The sequence below is a fragment of the Oncorhynchus masou genome, chromosome 5 (assembly GCF_036934945.1).
Source record: "Oncorhynchus masou masou isolate Uvic2021 chromosome 5, UVic_Omas_1.1, whole genome shotgun sequence".
Classification (NCBI taxonomy): Eukaryota; Metazoa; Chordata; class Actinopteri; order Salmoniformes; family Salmonidae; genus Oncorhynchus; species Oncorhynchus masou.
This window is the reverse complement of record NC_088216.1, coordinates 77778599-77794019: the sequence shown is the minus strand read 5'-3', so window position 1 is coordinate 77794019 and position 15421 is coordinate 77778599. Positions and strand designations below refer to the sequence as shown.

Genomic DNA, 15421 nt, shown 5'->3' with positions numbered 1-15421 from the left:
TGTTCTTAATTGTAAAATGCAAAAATAAAATATTAAAAATAAAGTTTGTTGAAGACACAACAGTGGTAGGCCTGATCAACGACGAGACAGCCTATAGGGAGGAAGTCAGAGAACTGGCAGTGTGGTGCCAGGACAACAACCTTTCCCTCACTGTGAGCAAGACAAAGGAGCTGATCGTGGACGACAGGAAAAGGCGGGCCGAATTGGCTCCCATTAACATCAACGGGGCTGTAGTGGAGCAGTTCGAGAGTTTCAAGTTCCTTGGTGCCCACATCACCAACGAACTATCATGGTCCAAACACACCAAGACAGTCGTGAAGAGGGCACGACAAAACCTTTTACCCCTCAGGAGACTGAAAAGATTTGGCATGGGTCCCCAGATCCTCAAAAAGTTATACAGCTGCACCATGGGGAGCATCCTGACCAGTTGCATCACCGCCTGGTATGGCAACTGCTCGGCATCTGACCGTAAGGCGCGACAGAGGGTAGTTCGTATGGCCCACCATAAAATTGTCAGAGACTCCAGTCACCCAAGTTATAGAGTGTTTTCTCTGCTACCACACTGCAAGCAGTACCTGAGCGCGAAGTCTAGGACCAAAGGCTCCTTAACAGCTTCTACCCCCAAGTCATAAGACTGCTGAACAATTAATCAAATGCTCCCCCTCCATTTGTTTTGTACTCTGCTGCTATTCGCTGTTTATTATCTATGCATTGTCACTTCACCCCTACCTACATGTACAAATTACCTCAACTTGTGTTACTTTTAATTATATTTTTATTATTTTTATTTTTAACTTTGGTTTATTTGGTAAATATTTTCTTAAAATCTTCTTGAAATGCACTGTTGGTTAAGGGCTTGTAAGTGAGCATTTCACGGTAAGGTCTACACTTGTTGTATTTGGTGACAAATAAAGTTTGATTTGATCTCGTGAACGTGACAAACTGGCACGTTTACATTTTTCATTAAAAAACAACTTTATATCCAAGGAGTGCCTTTGATTTGACAACTTGCACTTGCGCAGTTCGGCGCGGAACAACCATTAGACCCTTTTTATAGTGCTTGTTCGACAGTGCAGTGCAGGCGGCTGACTGATCTGTAAATCACCTTGCGTCATAAATAACTACTCATTAATATGTGTAGATCATTCAGTCAGTCACAATTTACCCGAGATACATTACGGATGTTATGCTCTCGAACACGGCCACAGTCTATGGATAGATACATATTTCTGCGCATGAGTTTAGCTAGCCAACGTGTCGTCGCCATGAAATCGCTATCGGGGATTTCAATTGGAGAAGCAGTTTCTAGCTTCATACTGTACTGTCTGTAGTTTTATCTTCGTTGATAACTCTTCACTAAAATAGAAAGCCAAGACAAACTCTGGGCCCTATTATGGTCAGAAAAAAACTCTTGGCCCTTTAAGATTTTAATTGATTTTCTGAAAACTAGTTTGTCATCGAGCTGTCCAAAGACTATTTTTGGTTAAAGACTCCCCAAAGACCAAACTCTTTCTTTATAATCTAATTTCATTTATTAGTGCCCCAAGTTTTTCCTGAGCACATGACCTGATCAGGAAAAAACGGTAAAATCACATCAAAGACTCTAGGCCTACAGGTCAGATTCCATCCAATCTGGAGCAGCATGTAGCCTAGTGGTTAAGAGCAGTCAACAAAAGGTTGCTGGTTCAAATCCCCGGACGACTAGGTGAACAATCTGTCAACATGCCCTTGAACAAGGCTCTATTCACTCTGGATAAGAGCATCTGCTAAAATGTCAATCTTGTCAGATCATATGGGAAAAACTCATGGCCCAAGTTTTAAAGTGTAATTACACAAGCTGATCATTTCAGGAATAGCCCACTGTTTGGGCTATTACACACGCTGATAATTTTCAGATTCCTTCCTACCCCACTCCCGTCAGACCAGCGTTCATGGGGAGAGCCAGACAGACCGCTGGCTCACTTCCCATTACTAGGAACGAGAAAGGAATGAATCACAGTGCAACTCCTCATTGAGAAATGACCAAATATAGGCATTTCATGGATGCAGAGGTTTAGGCCAGGCAGTCGAGATGTAAACTGACCTGTTGCTATCCCTCTCAACCCCAAGTGCACTGGCCGGGAGAGAGCAATGCTTTTCCACTGCCTTGAACATGATGTCCTTAAAGGAGCCATCTCACAACTTCTCAAATATTGTCAGAACTAGTAGCTGTGCTCTACTTGGACTGAAATAGGTGCCGGTACTCCTTTGGGATGCCGCTACTATTAATATTTAGGCACTTTTGAGCTAATATTCTATAAGAGGTGCAGGAGCTCTAGCAGTAGAAACATTGAGGTGCCGGTACTCAGCTCCAGTGAACTCCCACCCAAGTCTAGCACTGGTAGTAGACAGTCCCCTCTCTTTTGTTGGTTGTGTGAAGGATATTATCTTGTAGGAGAGAACTTGTAGAGTGTACTGTACTGTACTCTCCAACTAAAGTTCACATTCCATTTAGTCTTGTCCGCCAGCCATGTGTACAGAAATGGAAATCAGATTGACATTACCGTATACACACAACAGTGCATTAGATCATTAGCTTTCTGTTCCCAAGGAACACTTCAGTGCTCTCTGTGTGTGTACGCAAACATTTTATTAGGATCCATTTGACATTGTATACTCAGGCATGACACACCGAATGGTCCATTCGGTCACAAAGCTTCAAAATCATTGCAGGTTACAGGGCTCTACCAAGACAACATATCTTATATAGATGCTGGAAATGATTCCTGATTCTGTCAACCAAGCAATAGACAGACATAAACGACTGAATACTTCTCAAGCAGAATAAATTGTATAAAGATAGAAAAAAATGGGAATGTCCCCCTGAAAAGAAAATATTTTTTAATAGAAGTTTAACATTTAAACAAAATACAGTAAAAGTATCCCTCGCATCTTCTTTATCAGTACTGTACTATCAAATAATGGATAGATATTACCTCATCCGGTATCTTGTTGTTAGACAGAGTATTTTTACCTTTATTCTTGTTGTACTTCATTGCAAAGTTGTTAAAATAAAGTTGATTATATTACACTTTCAATTGCAAACATATAAGTACATTTTATTAAAGGTACACAAGCTCTGTAAGTAAAGTTAGTGAAGTCCAATATGACAGAGAAACCACATTATGCATACAAATAATCAATAGTCACTTTTAGAGTAGCGAGACACTCTGTACAACATCACATCCAATTTTAAAGTTTTTATTAATTTATTATTATTTTGTATTTTATTTAACTTTTTATTTAACTAGGCAAGTAGGTTAAGAACACATTCTTATTTACAATGACGGCCTTAGACCTTAGACCGCTGCACCACTCGGGAGCTAGTATTGCATAGCTCAACAAGGCTGCTCTGACATGTTAATAAGATAAACTGTTTTGACATCCTTAGTAGTAAGACATCCAGCCTAGAATATATTTGCATTGTTGTTGCTGTAAATAGTATTCTATGATTTGTTGTCTTTGCTTTTGAGTGTCGTTTTTTTTCTTCTGTTAGAATTATTCTTTTTTGCACTTTAAGCAAAATGTATGAAAATAACAACGTTATGTATAAAGCTATTACTAAAGGGGTGACCATTCTTACATCCAAAGAAGACTGAACTTCCATACTGAATCGTTCAAAGAAGACTGGGATTATAGGTTGCTTTTTATGTGAAAACTTTGCCTGAGATGTCAGTCTTGAGATTTGGCAACGACACACATTACAAACCACCTCTCTCCTCCCCTGTGAATTGTTGAAGTCTAACCCCATTTTATTTCCCTGATAATATACCATGGAGAATCAGCAGTTTTGGCAAAATTATATGTCACAAGCCACGAAGTGATTCCCTCCACAAATAAATAAACTGTCAAATTACAGTCCAATTTTTCAATTAATGTTAAAGTAGATTTGTATAGAATTTACAGAAAACTGTTTGACCTGCTTTTCAGTTACCACTCTCCCACATTATACTGTACACGTCATGCCACATATGCTTGTCCACATACCATATGAACTTCTTCATAATCTAGTGCAAATAACAGGCAAAGTATCAACACAGACAAAGGCAGACAAATAGGACCTCAGGGCACGTCCTGCTGAAAAACTCCCTCCACAGGGTCCCTACGGTCCAGTATATAGCTTAGAGAGAACTCACATCACAGTGGAAGCCGTGCATCCAATAGAAATCATCTGTTCATTCTCTGCTTGCCTGCCTTATCAACCTCGCAGCACAGTGGTCAGACTGTGTGTCTATCTATGCATGGGATGTGTAGGAGTTTTGATCCACGCTCAAGACCACCTGTGAGATCTATGTCCTTCCTACTTCTTGGGTTATGGTCTCGATTCCAGAGGACTACTGCAACAGCTTTGGTACTGCAACCTGTAGGAAGAGAGGGGATGGTATATGGATATAAATATGTTACAACTCTTTCTATGTCTATCGGCTATTGATCCTTGCCCCACCTTACCTTCTTCAGTTTCTTCATATTGGCATTCCTAATGGAGTCCAGCAGTTGGTCCCTGGAGTTAACACCGGCTTTATTGGCCTTATCATCCATCTTCCTCTGTGATGCAGGCGTCAGGGAGTTGCGTAGGGAGTCTATGTCCAGCATGGGAGGTGGAGGTGGGGGTGGTCCTCCAGGAGGAGGGGGTGGAGGAGGTCCCCCTCCTCGTCCTCTTTTAGGAGTCAACTTCGGCGAGGGCATTGGTGAGGGATGTGGGGAGGGTGTAGGGGAAGCCCTGGGGGAACCCTGGAGGAATCCTCCAGCAGTTTTGGGGACCTCCAGCGCCCCTTTCTTCTCACCATTGGCCTGGGCAAGCTTCTGCTCCTGTAGGCGCCGCTGTCGCTGCTTGTCCATGTTACGGCTCAGGATGTTGGTCATGGTCATGCGTGGGCCGGCAAGCTCAAAGCCATAGCCCAGCTTCAGGAGGGTGGTGTTGTCTTTCAATATCTTGGTCATTTCCATTTCTGTCTTGCCCCCACAGATGTGCCTCTGGTTGTGGAAGCGCAACTCGGTGAGTGTAGTGTTCTTCTGCAAAGCCTGGATCAGGGACATTATACCCTTGGGGGTGAGAAGGTTCGAGTCCAGGTTGATGCTTGTGATGGACGTGTTGCTGCGCAAGGTGCCAGCGATGGCGTAGGCCACATGGTCGTCAGCACGGCAGTTGGCCAAGGCGAATGTCTTAATGTGGGTGTTTTTATTCAAGGCCTCTGCAAACTGGATGAGTGTTTTAGCCTTGATGACCTCAGAGTTGTTGACATTGAGCTCGGTCAAGGTGGGGTCGTTGCTGCGAACCTGCTCTATGAGGTCATCGAACATGCTGGAGTCCTCGTCTTCTTCCTCCTCTACTTTGGGCTTGCTAGGTGTGCTCTTGTTCGCCACACAGTTCCCACGTTGTTCATCACCCTTGATGGATTTTAGTCCTTCATTCAAATCTTTTCCCTTTTTCTCTTCTGTTTCCTTATCTGTGATACTCCTATCTTTCGCTTTCATACTGTCCTTACGTTTTAACACCATGTCTTTCTCATTATCCTTACCATCTTCTTTCACTTTCTCCTTAGGATCTTCCTTCTCACTTCCGCTCTCCTCTTCTTTTGGCAACTTTTGACGCTCAAGTTTCAAGTCAAACTTGTCTTTATTGGGCTTGTCTTTCTCTTCCACTCTGGATTTCTTATCTTCTGGTTTACTCTCTTCAATGTGACTTTGCTTTTCCACCAACTTTGACACAAGTCCCCTCGTCTTGTTTTCACCTCTTTTCCTAATCTCCTCCTTTCTTTCTTTCTCCTTGATCTCCTCTTTTTCTTTTTTCTCCTGTAACTTGGAGATCATTTCTTTTGTCTTATTACTGGTGCTCAATCTATTGTCTCTTTTCTCCTTAAGCTTGCTATCCTCATTTTTATCTCTTTCTTTGGCATCCTCTTTCTCTACAATGTCCCTACTCTCCCCTCTCCCGAATCTGTCTCTAGTTGTATCTTTCACGTCAGTGTCGCTACTCTCAACTCTTTTGAAGCTTTCTCTAGGGGTCTCTTTCACATCTTTTTCTTTGCTCTCCTCTCTCCTGTATCTACTGGACAGGCTGGCTCTGTCCTCTTTAGTACAGTCCGGGCCTTTGTTATTTCTCTCCACCATCTTGTTCTCTCGTTCAGTGGAGATACTTGATTGCCTCCTGATCCCTCCTCCTTCCTTCCCCTCCTGACTCAGGCCCATCTTCCTCAGGTACTCTTGTTTCCGGCTCTCCTTCTTGGGTTCTCCCTGCAGGAGAAGAAACATTACATAGGAATGTTTCCACAGTGAAGTGATTCTGAATAGTATACTGTACACATTGACGAGACTTTCAAGAATCCACACAACAATTCAAACAGTAATATACTGAACAAAAATATAAACACATCATTAAAGTGTTGGTCCCATGTTTCATGAGCAGAAATAAAATATCCCAGAAATATTCCATATGCACAAAATGTGTATTTCTCTAACACTTGGAGAACAAATTTGTTTACATTCCTGTTAGTGAGCATTTCCTCTTTGCCAAGATAATCCATCCACCGGACAGGTGTGGCATATCAAGAAGCTGATTAAATAGCATGATCATTACACAGGTGCACCTTCTGCTGGGGCCAATAAAAGGCCACTAAAAATGTGCAGTTTTATCACACAACACAATGCCACAGATGTCTCAAGTTGAGGGAGTGTGCATTTGGCATGTTGACTACAGGAATGTCCACCAGAGCTGTTGCCAAATAATTTTGTTAATTTCTCTACCATAAGCCTCCAACGTCATTTTAGTGGAATTGGCAGTAAGTCCAACCGACCTCATAACCGCAGACCACGTGTATGGCGTCGTGTGGACGAGTGGTTTGCTGATGTCAACATTGTGAACAGAGTGCCCCATGGTGGCGGTGGGTTATGGTATGGGCAGGCATAAGCTACGGACAATAAATACAATTGCATTTTATCAATGGTCTTGAGGCACTGCCCCATGTCGCAAGGATCTGTACACAATTCCTGGAAGCTGTCCCAGTTCTTCCATGGCCTGCATACTCACCAGACATGTCACCCATTGAGCATGTTTGGGATGCTGTGGATTGACATGTACGAGAGCGGGTTCCTGTTCCTGGCAATATCCAACAACTTTGCACAGCCATTGAAGAGGAATGTGACAACATTCTAAAGGCCACAATCAACAGCCTGATCAACTCTATGCGAAGGAGATGTCGCATTGCATGAGGCAAATGGTGGTCACTGGTGGACACTGACTGGTTTTCTGATCTACGCCCCTACATTCTTTTTAAAGGATTCTGTGACCAACAGATGCATATCTGTATACCCAGTCATGTGAAATCCATAGATTAGGGCCTAATGATTTTATTTCAATTTACCGATTTCCTGCTATGAACTATTGCTCAGTCAATTATTCTTAATTGTTGCATGTTGCATTTATATTTTTGTTCAGTAGTTTTCTACGGTAGCATCCAATTTGAATCCAGATATTGTGTTTAATGTGTGTTTAATTTGTCAATGTGCCTTGCCTGTTATGGTCATCCCTGCATGGCCACCATTCTATGATGTCAACTAGCAACAGCCCTATTAAGATGATTAATCACAGGCCTGTGCTCCAGCTCCAAATCCAAATCAGTCTGTATCCTTGATTATGTAACCCTGTAACACTTTGTTTACCAATGATTACACAAAAACATGCATTTGCTCATTCATATTCTCTAAAAGTATTAAATATTAAAATGAGTCTTGTAAATACCAGTCTAGTTTTATTTCAAAGCTATTTATGAAGAATAACATATTGGCTCCCTGAGAGCACAGTATGACAAACTATGATGTAATCCCACAGCATGTAATGTAAACTTGACATTATATACCATGTGTTTATAGTGTGCATGGGGGAGCCTTTTTATAGTGCAGAAATACATTTGCAGAGCAGCTAAGTGTTTGATTTGTGAGCCTTGCTCCGTCTGTTTTGCTGTGCAAGGCTGTGGCCCTGGCAGATGTGTCCTTAAAAGGCGGTAAGGAACAATCAACCAAGGAATTCCATCAGGCCGGGATTAAGAAGCTCCACAGGGCCCAGGCACCATCATCTAAAGTGCCTTTTTTTATACACTTCCAACGGCTACCTCATGGCTTGGTTTCCCCCTACCTGGTGGGCCCTATGTCAAAAAGCTGTCACTTACAGAAACAACAAATATTTGACCTATAAACTACAAAGCTACTACAATCTGACATCTCTGTATCTTTAAGCATTTCCTCTGTTTACCAAAGGAGACTTGAGCGAAGAATGTGAAAGCCTCTTAGGGGTATACAATAATGTTTTTTCTGGCATTAGAACGAGCAGCAGTGGAGCATGATTTATGTGGCGCATGAGCTGTTGGAATCTTTTCCAAGGTCCCGTTGGCAGGGGAATAAATGTCAGAAGTATCATCAAAATACCTGTTCAAGAAACACTAACCTAAATGAACTATTAGACATTTGTTGATTGTAATTTGTTTCTCTGGCTTCCAAAAGCCAGTCCTATGAACCAAAATGTGTTTTATTATAGTATAACAGTTACGTGAAACGGGTGGAGCTGATGTGAGGGGGTTGAAAGTAGTCCCGATCTGAAAGGATGTGATCAACTTCCACCACTATCGGTTTTGTCAACATGGCTGAGATTAAACAGATTTATCAGTTAAGGGATAAATAAACCAGGTAGATTAACATAGGATAAACACCTAAAGTGACAGATGGTGTAGTAAAGCATCTCAGAAGGCAGACTTTAGACCATCTCAGTCTCACACATAATACACATTAACTGTGGAGGTTCCACTGACTTGATGTTCAGTTATCATACCTCAATAGACTGTTCCCTTTGGCTGAGCTTCCCTGGACGCTCTCGGCTGTCCAGCTTAGCATCCCGGTCCCGGACAGCGTTAGTGGCAGGCTGTTCTATTCCCTCGTTGGGAACGAGGTCCGGTATCACCAACACCTCCTTCTCCAGCTCCTCCATCTCCTCAGGGGACAGGTTGGACAGCAGGTTGTCCAGATCAGGGTCCTCGCTCACCTGCCGCCCCGTTCGCGTCAGTCCCCTAACCTTCCTCCTGGACATGGTTACCTCTGGCTGGAGAACACTCAAAGAAAATACCCTCGGAGCAGAACAGATGCAAAGGGTTTGTAGCCTATGAGTTGTATGGTATCTCCTTTAGAATATTGTTCTTTCCTAGTGTAGGAGCCTGCAGAATATCGGCCATGGGCCGAAGGTGGTGTCTCTCTCACTGAGACGCCACCAGAGGCATCAATTTTGGTGCTAAGAGGGAGGACTAGAGACTCGGCTTGCAGTCAGGTACCAGTATGGAGTGTTAGCCTATCATGAAAGTTGGTGTGTGAGGCTGGGACATTCTTTGAAATCCTGTGAAACTGCATGTCCATATTTAGTATAGGGTACATAGTCCTTTAAAGGCAACGGGAAGGGCGGCGGTTTACAGAAATGCCAAAGCATAGTATAACACAGAGCTACTTCCTCTTTCATGATTACAGCATTACTTCAATTGGGTTCGGTGTTCAATCAACACAGACTTCATAAAAACAAACTTGTAAAGTTGAAGTTGTATAATAAGATGTGTCCATGCTATTGAGGTGTTTTATTACATAGTTTCACGAGATAACTAATAACGAGCTAATGACTACAAAAACACATGAAACATTGTTCCAACATGAAAAGTCTAACACTGTGCTGAAATACTGTACATCCAAAAATCGCACTATGAACTAAAAGAAGAGGGATATTTCACTTGGTGGAAAAGTAACAAATTGAGGACATCTACTGGTCAAAATAGTAAACTTCCATCAGGGTAGCCTAGTGGTAAGAGCGTTGGAATAGTAACCGGAAGGTTGCAAGTTCAAATCCCTGAGCTTACAAGGTACAAATCTGTCATTCTGCCCCTGAACAGGCAGTTAACCCACTGTTCCTAGGCTGTCATTGAAAACAAGAATTTGTTCTTAACTAACTTGCCTGGTTAAAAAAATAAAATATCATGATCCCTTTCATACGTTCAGTGATAGATTGACTTAACATCAGTGGCAACCTGTAATTCAGGGCAGGGGCTGCCCCACCTTTTTATCTTAAAAGAAAAACAAATAAAATGTGTTGCATGTTATTTTGTCATTAATACATGTCACACATCAGTATGCAAACAGTGTAAAAAGATAAATAATAATTGACTTAATAAAGCTGCATACAAACATGGTCTCTTTTTTTATATCTACAGTAGCTTTGATTGGACTGATCATGTCAACATCATACTTAGCTAGCAGTCATCATGAATCAAGTTGACAATCTACTGGCAAATAATTTTTAATTGTTGTCATATGAAGAGAAATAACTAACAGAAAATATACATAAAACATATTGGTGCTTATCGGCCATTGGACATTAACATTACACAACAAGTTGGAAATCACAAATTCAACACATGAGTTTGGAATCAGTGGCTAACTGCAAGCATTGCAAAGCAATCACTAGCCTGCTATTCAGTGGAGTGGGTATGTGGTCTAAGGGTCTCTTTTCCAAGCTTAAAAGGATAAACATTCAACATTGGCCATGCTGTCAATCCAACATGACTTGTGCCACGTTCTAAACAACTGGGAACTCGGAATTCTGAGTTCCAGACAACTGGGAACTCTGGGGGAAGAACGAGATCCGACTGGGAAAATCTGTTTTGAGCAGTCATCCAACTAGGAATTGTAAGTCGGGAACTGAGATCTCTTTCTAGAGCTCCGACCTGAGGATCACTGAATTCATCATGATTCGACCTCAATTTTTTCCCAAGTTACCAGTTGTCTTGAAAGCAGCATAAATCCAGAGAATGCCAGACTTTGATGACAAAATTTGCCCACGAAGGACCGCCGTGCTACTTTCCTGTTCAAGTGAGCACAGCACAAGGTGAGTCCAAAAATGTATTTTATGCTGCTGTTGTGTAGTAAGATGTTAGTAGCCCATGTGCCTCACCCTAATAATTTTGGTCCCTTTTCCCCCCTCTTAATTTCACCTACTGATCTGACTTGGTGGTGCACATGTAGCCTATAGTCTGTTTTAAAGAAATGTACTCATATATTTTAAGAGCTTTCATTGCCTGCTTATATGCCCCCTTTATTTATCCTGCGGTTCTGACTTGGTGTACAGGGAGAACACTAAGAACAGCCCATGTTCTGAATTCTGTCGCTGTACATTTCAAAAGTGCTGAACAAATAGTTATATTGAATACGTTCGTCCTCGCTCATTAATGTCAAAATGACGCATTGCCTCTTATACATCGGCATCTCCTTATGTCATAGTTTGTGCATCTCAATTGTCAGGCCACATTTGTTTAAGCAAGTCAGCCATGTTTTTTTTTAAACACAGTAAATGAGGCTGAATGAAGTGTTTCACTGCCAGACAAGACTCCGCTGATAGCCAGGTATAGCATTGGTAAGGTATTTGGACTGTTGTTGGGACAGCTTTATGGGCTCCTGAGTGGCACAGCAATCTAAGGCACTGCATCTCAGTGCAAGAGGCGAGCCTACAGTCACTGGTTCGAATCCAGGCGGAATCACATTAGTGATTGGGAGTCCCATAGGGTGGCGCACAATTGGCCCAGCGTCGTAGGCCGTCATGGGGTAGGCCGTCATTGTAAATAAGAATTTGTTCGTAACTGACTTGCTTAGTTAAATAAAAAGTAAATATATAGATTTTTTTTTTATGTAGGCCCTAACAGTTTGTGGTCACCGTTATAGTGCAATTAATGTATTGTTGAGCGTTGTGGCTTTGCTGGCATGATACTTTTTTCTTTTCTTTTTTTTTTTTACAAATTATTTGCCCGACCAAGATTTATATTCTAAAAACGCCCCTGCTTAACATACTTACTTTTCTGCCTTCCAACCAGATTCAGAAACCACCTTGAGGGCATCATCAACAAAACCTAATAAACTCAAGTTTCACACAATCAAGGTAATGATATCATTGATTCCAAGGCAAAATCAAAAAAGTTATTTTTTTACTATGGGTATTTGAAATGCAATTAAAGACAGCTATTACAGCATTTTACATTCTATAAAGTTATAATTTATGTTATTAGAAAAAAACAGCAACATCCATTAAACCACCAACAAGTAATATCTGGTAACTGTTCTTCTAGTAACAGATTTGATTTACACGCTGGTAAAAATGTTAAATGTACACAATAAAATAAGTGCATTCATTAAGCAAACCCATCAGCAAACCCAGTAGAAAGTCAAGTATGTACTGTGCTGTGCATATTACTTTACATGTTGACAATAAATAACAAAGTAATCAAGTAATTCAAATTGTGACATAGTTACAATACTGTTTATAAATAATAGTATGTCATTGTTATAAATTGACACATAAACAGTAGCTGAATAGGGAGAATCACTAGATATTTTGCATAATTGTTCCACCTTTATCATGCCAAGATTCTCAGTGTGCTTTCAAACAACTCGTGTTTTCAATGGAAAAAATGTATCAAGAATCTCAGTGATGGTAAAATAGAATGTCACCTTATCCAACACATTTGACCTGGATGAGCCATTCACTGGCTGGTAATAGTAAACTGTACAACACATTCCCTACAAGTCATGTGTGATGTTAGAGCTGCACAGTAGGACAAGGTGCACAACGATGGCTCAGAGGGAAATATAATAACCAGAAATATAACCTGTAAAACAAAATGCTCCATCCATTTAATGGTACAATGTTTTTAAAAGTTGCGATAGTATGTTAAACGATAATTATTTGTTAATATGTAAACCTTCGAACATAAAATATATTTGACAAAATACGTATTGAAATTGCTTATCTTGAATTCACGATGACATAAGGCTCAGATTTGTTATTTAAGTTATTAAATATACATTGACCTGATATATTACAGGAAAAACATTTACACAGATGCCACTAATAAATAAACTTTCTGACAACTGATTACGATGACACATTGGGACGTGGCAGAACCTGTATAACTGACTCTCTAATATGAATAGAGTTAATGATATTCTATTTGGAAAGACAAGCTAAGCGTGAGAGGGCAAAGAAATCCCCACAGAATATGAACCTGCAGTAAGAGCTGGCTAAAGGGATCCGATAGAGCGAGAGGAGCAATCAACTCTGAGCATTCTGACTTTTATACAACATATGGATCTACCATCAGCTCCCACACACAGTGTTATCTGCAGGCAGGTATGACCTCTGTCTGTCCACTACCAGATTAAAGCCAAGCCAACATGTGAAAATAGATGTTGACCATTGCTCAAGTCAAACGTCTTAAACAGAGAATTAATGTCAAACAAATGGTAGTGTGTGACTTTATAGAATGGGTTACCCTAATTGTGATGGATGGATGTGAGAGTGAGTGCATGGATGCAGGATGGTTACCTCACTTGGTGTGACATTTTCCAGACTGTCAGTAGGAATCAAGTTCAGTGGCAGGACTGACAGGAAAACCCAACTCAACACATGCTCTGTTCCATTGAAGGATGTAGTAAATAAAGGAAAGTGCCTCTGGTTATCTTTCACTGGACAACCACTAGGAGAGCTGAGTTGTCTCGTGGTCGCCTTCTCTTTCTGACGCAGTCCTTTCCTTGTCTTCCTCTTCTCCCACCATGTACATGTTTTCATCCCATCAGTGACTGGGGTGGGGGGTGTACTGGGGTGGGGAGTAAGGAGGGGTGCTGTAACACACAACAGTAAAAATATCTATTATTATTTATAAACTGGGTGGTTCGAGCCCTGAATGCTGATTGGCTGATAGCCGTGGTATATCAGACCATATACCACAAGTATGACAAAACATGTATTTTTACTGCTCTGACTACATTGGTAAACAGTTTATAATAGCCATAAGGCAGCTCTGGGGTTTGTGATATATGGCCAATAAACCACGGCTAAGGGCTGTGTCCTAAGAAGAGCCCTTAGCCGTGGTATATTGGCCATATACCACACTCAGGCCTTATTGATTAAATAAAATATCTGGCTCTAGATCTTTATGAATTACAACCCATATCAATATTAGCCTCATGATTTTGCTTAAACTTCAGACATTGACATTGCATTAGTCTAAAAATCAATCAACGAATCAAAAATCATGTCAGTCAGTATTAATAACAAAGTGTGGTTGTCCTCTTACCTCCCTGAGGGTAGACAGAGTCTGCCATGGGGTACGGGGGATACGGGCCAGGGTGCATCATGGGGTACGGCTGTGGCATGCCAGGATACTGAGGTGCTATTGGGTAACCAGAGTGTGGATAATCAGGATGTCCCATCACCAGCGGCTTGCCGTAAGCGTCATACATGGGCTCCACGGGGTAGGTGGCCATAGGGATGTGCTGGGCTGAAGCATAAAGGTTGTAGTGAGCTTCCTTATCAGTGAGTCAATATGGAAATACAGTACACTGAGATCTCACTAATTCAATGAATCCCCACCCCCATTTTCACTTTTTCTCAAATCCTTTTCACATAACTACGCCTGACATTAGAACTACGCCCGACATTAGAACTACACACACCCAACAGCAATTTTAAAATAGACATCTGCCAAAAACAATATTCAGTACTTAATCACATCAACACATTGTGCTAATATCAACCCAACATGTTACCATCATAGTGCGTCCTGCCACGCTGCTGTCGCTGCTGGTAGAGGTAACAGCAGGAGCACATGAAGCAGCTCACCATGGTAGCAATGATAGCCACGAAGAGCAGGATGGACGAAGCCATGCTGGCAATGGTGGTAGGGCTAGGAGAGGGAGGGATGGGAAGACGTTGGATTCTTTCTAAAAACACTCCTAGTTTTAGCAATAAATAATTTACCTCATTCTAACATTACGGAGAGAAGTATCAGTGTTCCAACTACCAACTGTCTGCTTCCAGAGTAACTCTGTGAGACAAAAGTTTCAGGATTTATGAACAGCTTTCAAGTCCCATCTCTGGCTCAGCTCAGCTATTCACAAATCTTCTCAGAGTATCACATTTGCCTTTTAGATCATAATAAATGAAGGTATATGGACAGTGGGGACCTAATCCTAGTTTCTATGCATTTCGATGGGTTGCTGTGAGTTTATATATTTTTTCAAATATTTGTTTATTTATTTCACCTTTATTTAACCAGGTAGGCAAGTTGAGAACAAGTTCTCATTTACAATTGCGACCTGGCCAAGATAAAGCAAAGCAGTTCGACTCACACAACGACACAGAGTTACACATGGAGTAAAACAAACATACAGTCAATAATACAGTAGAAACAAGTCTATATACGATGTGAGCAAATGAGGTGAGATAAGGGAGGTAAAGGCAAAAAAAAAGGCCATGGTGGCGAAGTAAATACAATATAGCAAGTAAAACACTGGAATGGTAGATTTGCAG

At 41.3% G+C, this 15421-nt stretch overlaps 2 protein-coding genes across 2 annotated transcripts in view; both read right to left on the bottom strand.

Annotated features, from left to right (window-relative positions):
- Positions 1-2863: 2863 nt before the first annotated feature.
- Positions 2864-9409, bottom strand: lmod1b (leiomodin 1b (smooth muscle)). Its single transcript, XM_064966891.1, has 3 exons — positions 8861-9409; positions 4489-6273; positions 2864-4400 (listed from the first exon to the last, which is right to left on the bottom strand). Exons 1-3 carry the CDS (start codon positions 9113-9115, stop codon positions 4374-4376), a joined length of 2067 nt encoding a protein of 688 aa, XP_064822963.1. The 5' UTR covers positions 9116-9409; the 3' UTR covers positions 2864-4373.
- A 4748-nt stretch (positions 9410-14157) lies between these two features.
- The window catches only part of LOC135529939 (protein shisa-4-like), a 5655-nt gene continuing 4391 nt past the window's right edge, over positions 14158-15421 (bottom strand). The window contains exons 3-4 of the mRNA XM_064958341.1: positions 14659-14795; positions 14158-14390 (exon numbers count right to left, since the gene is read on the bottom strand). Of these exons, the coding sequence (XP_064814413.1) occupies positions 14158-14390; positions 14659-14795 (370 nt within the window). The remainder of the gene's footprint in view (positions 14391-14658; positions 14796-15421) is intronic.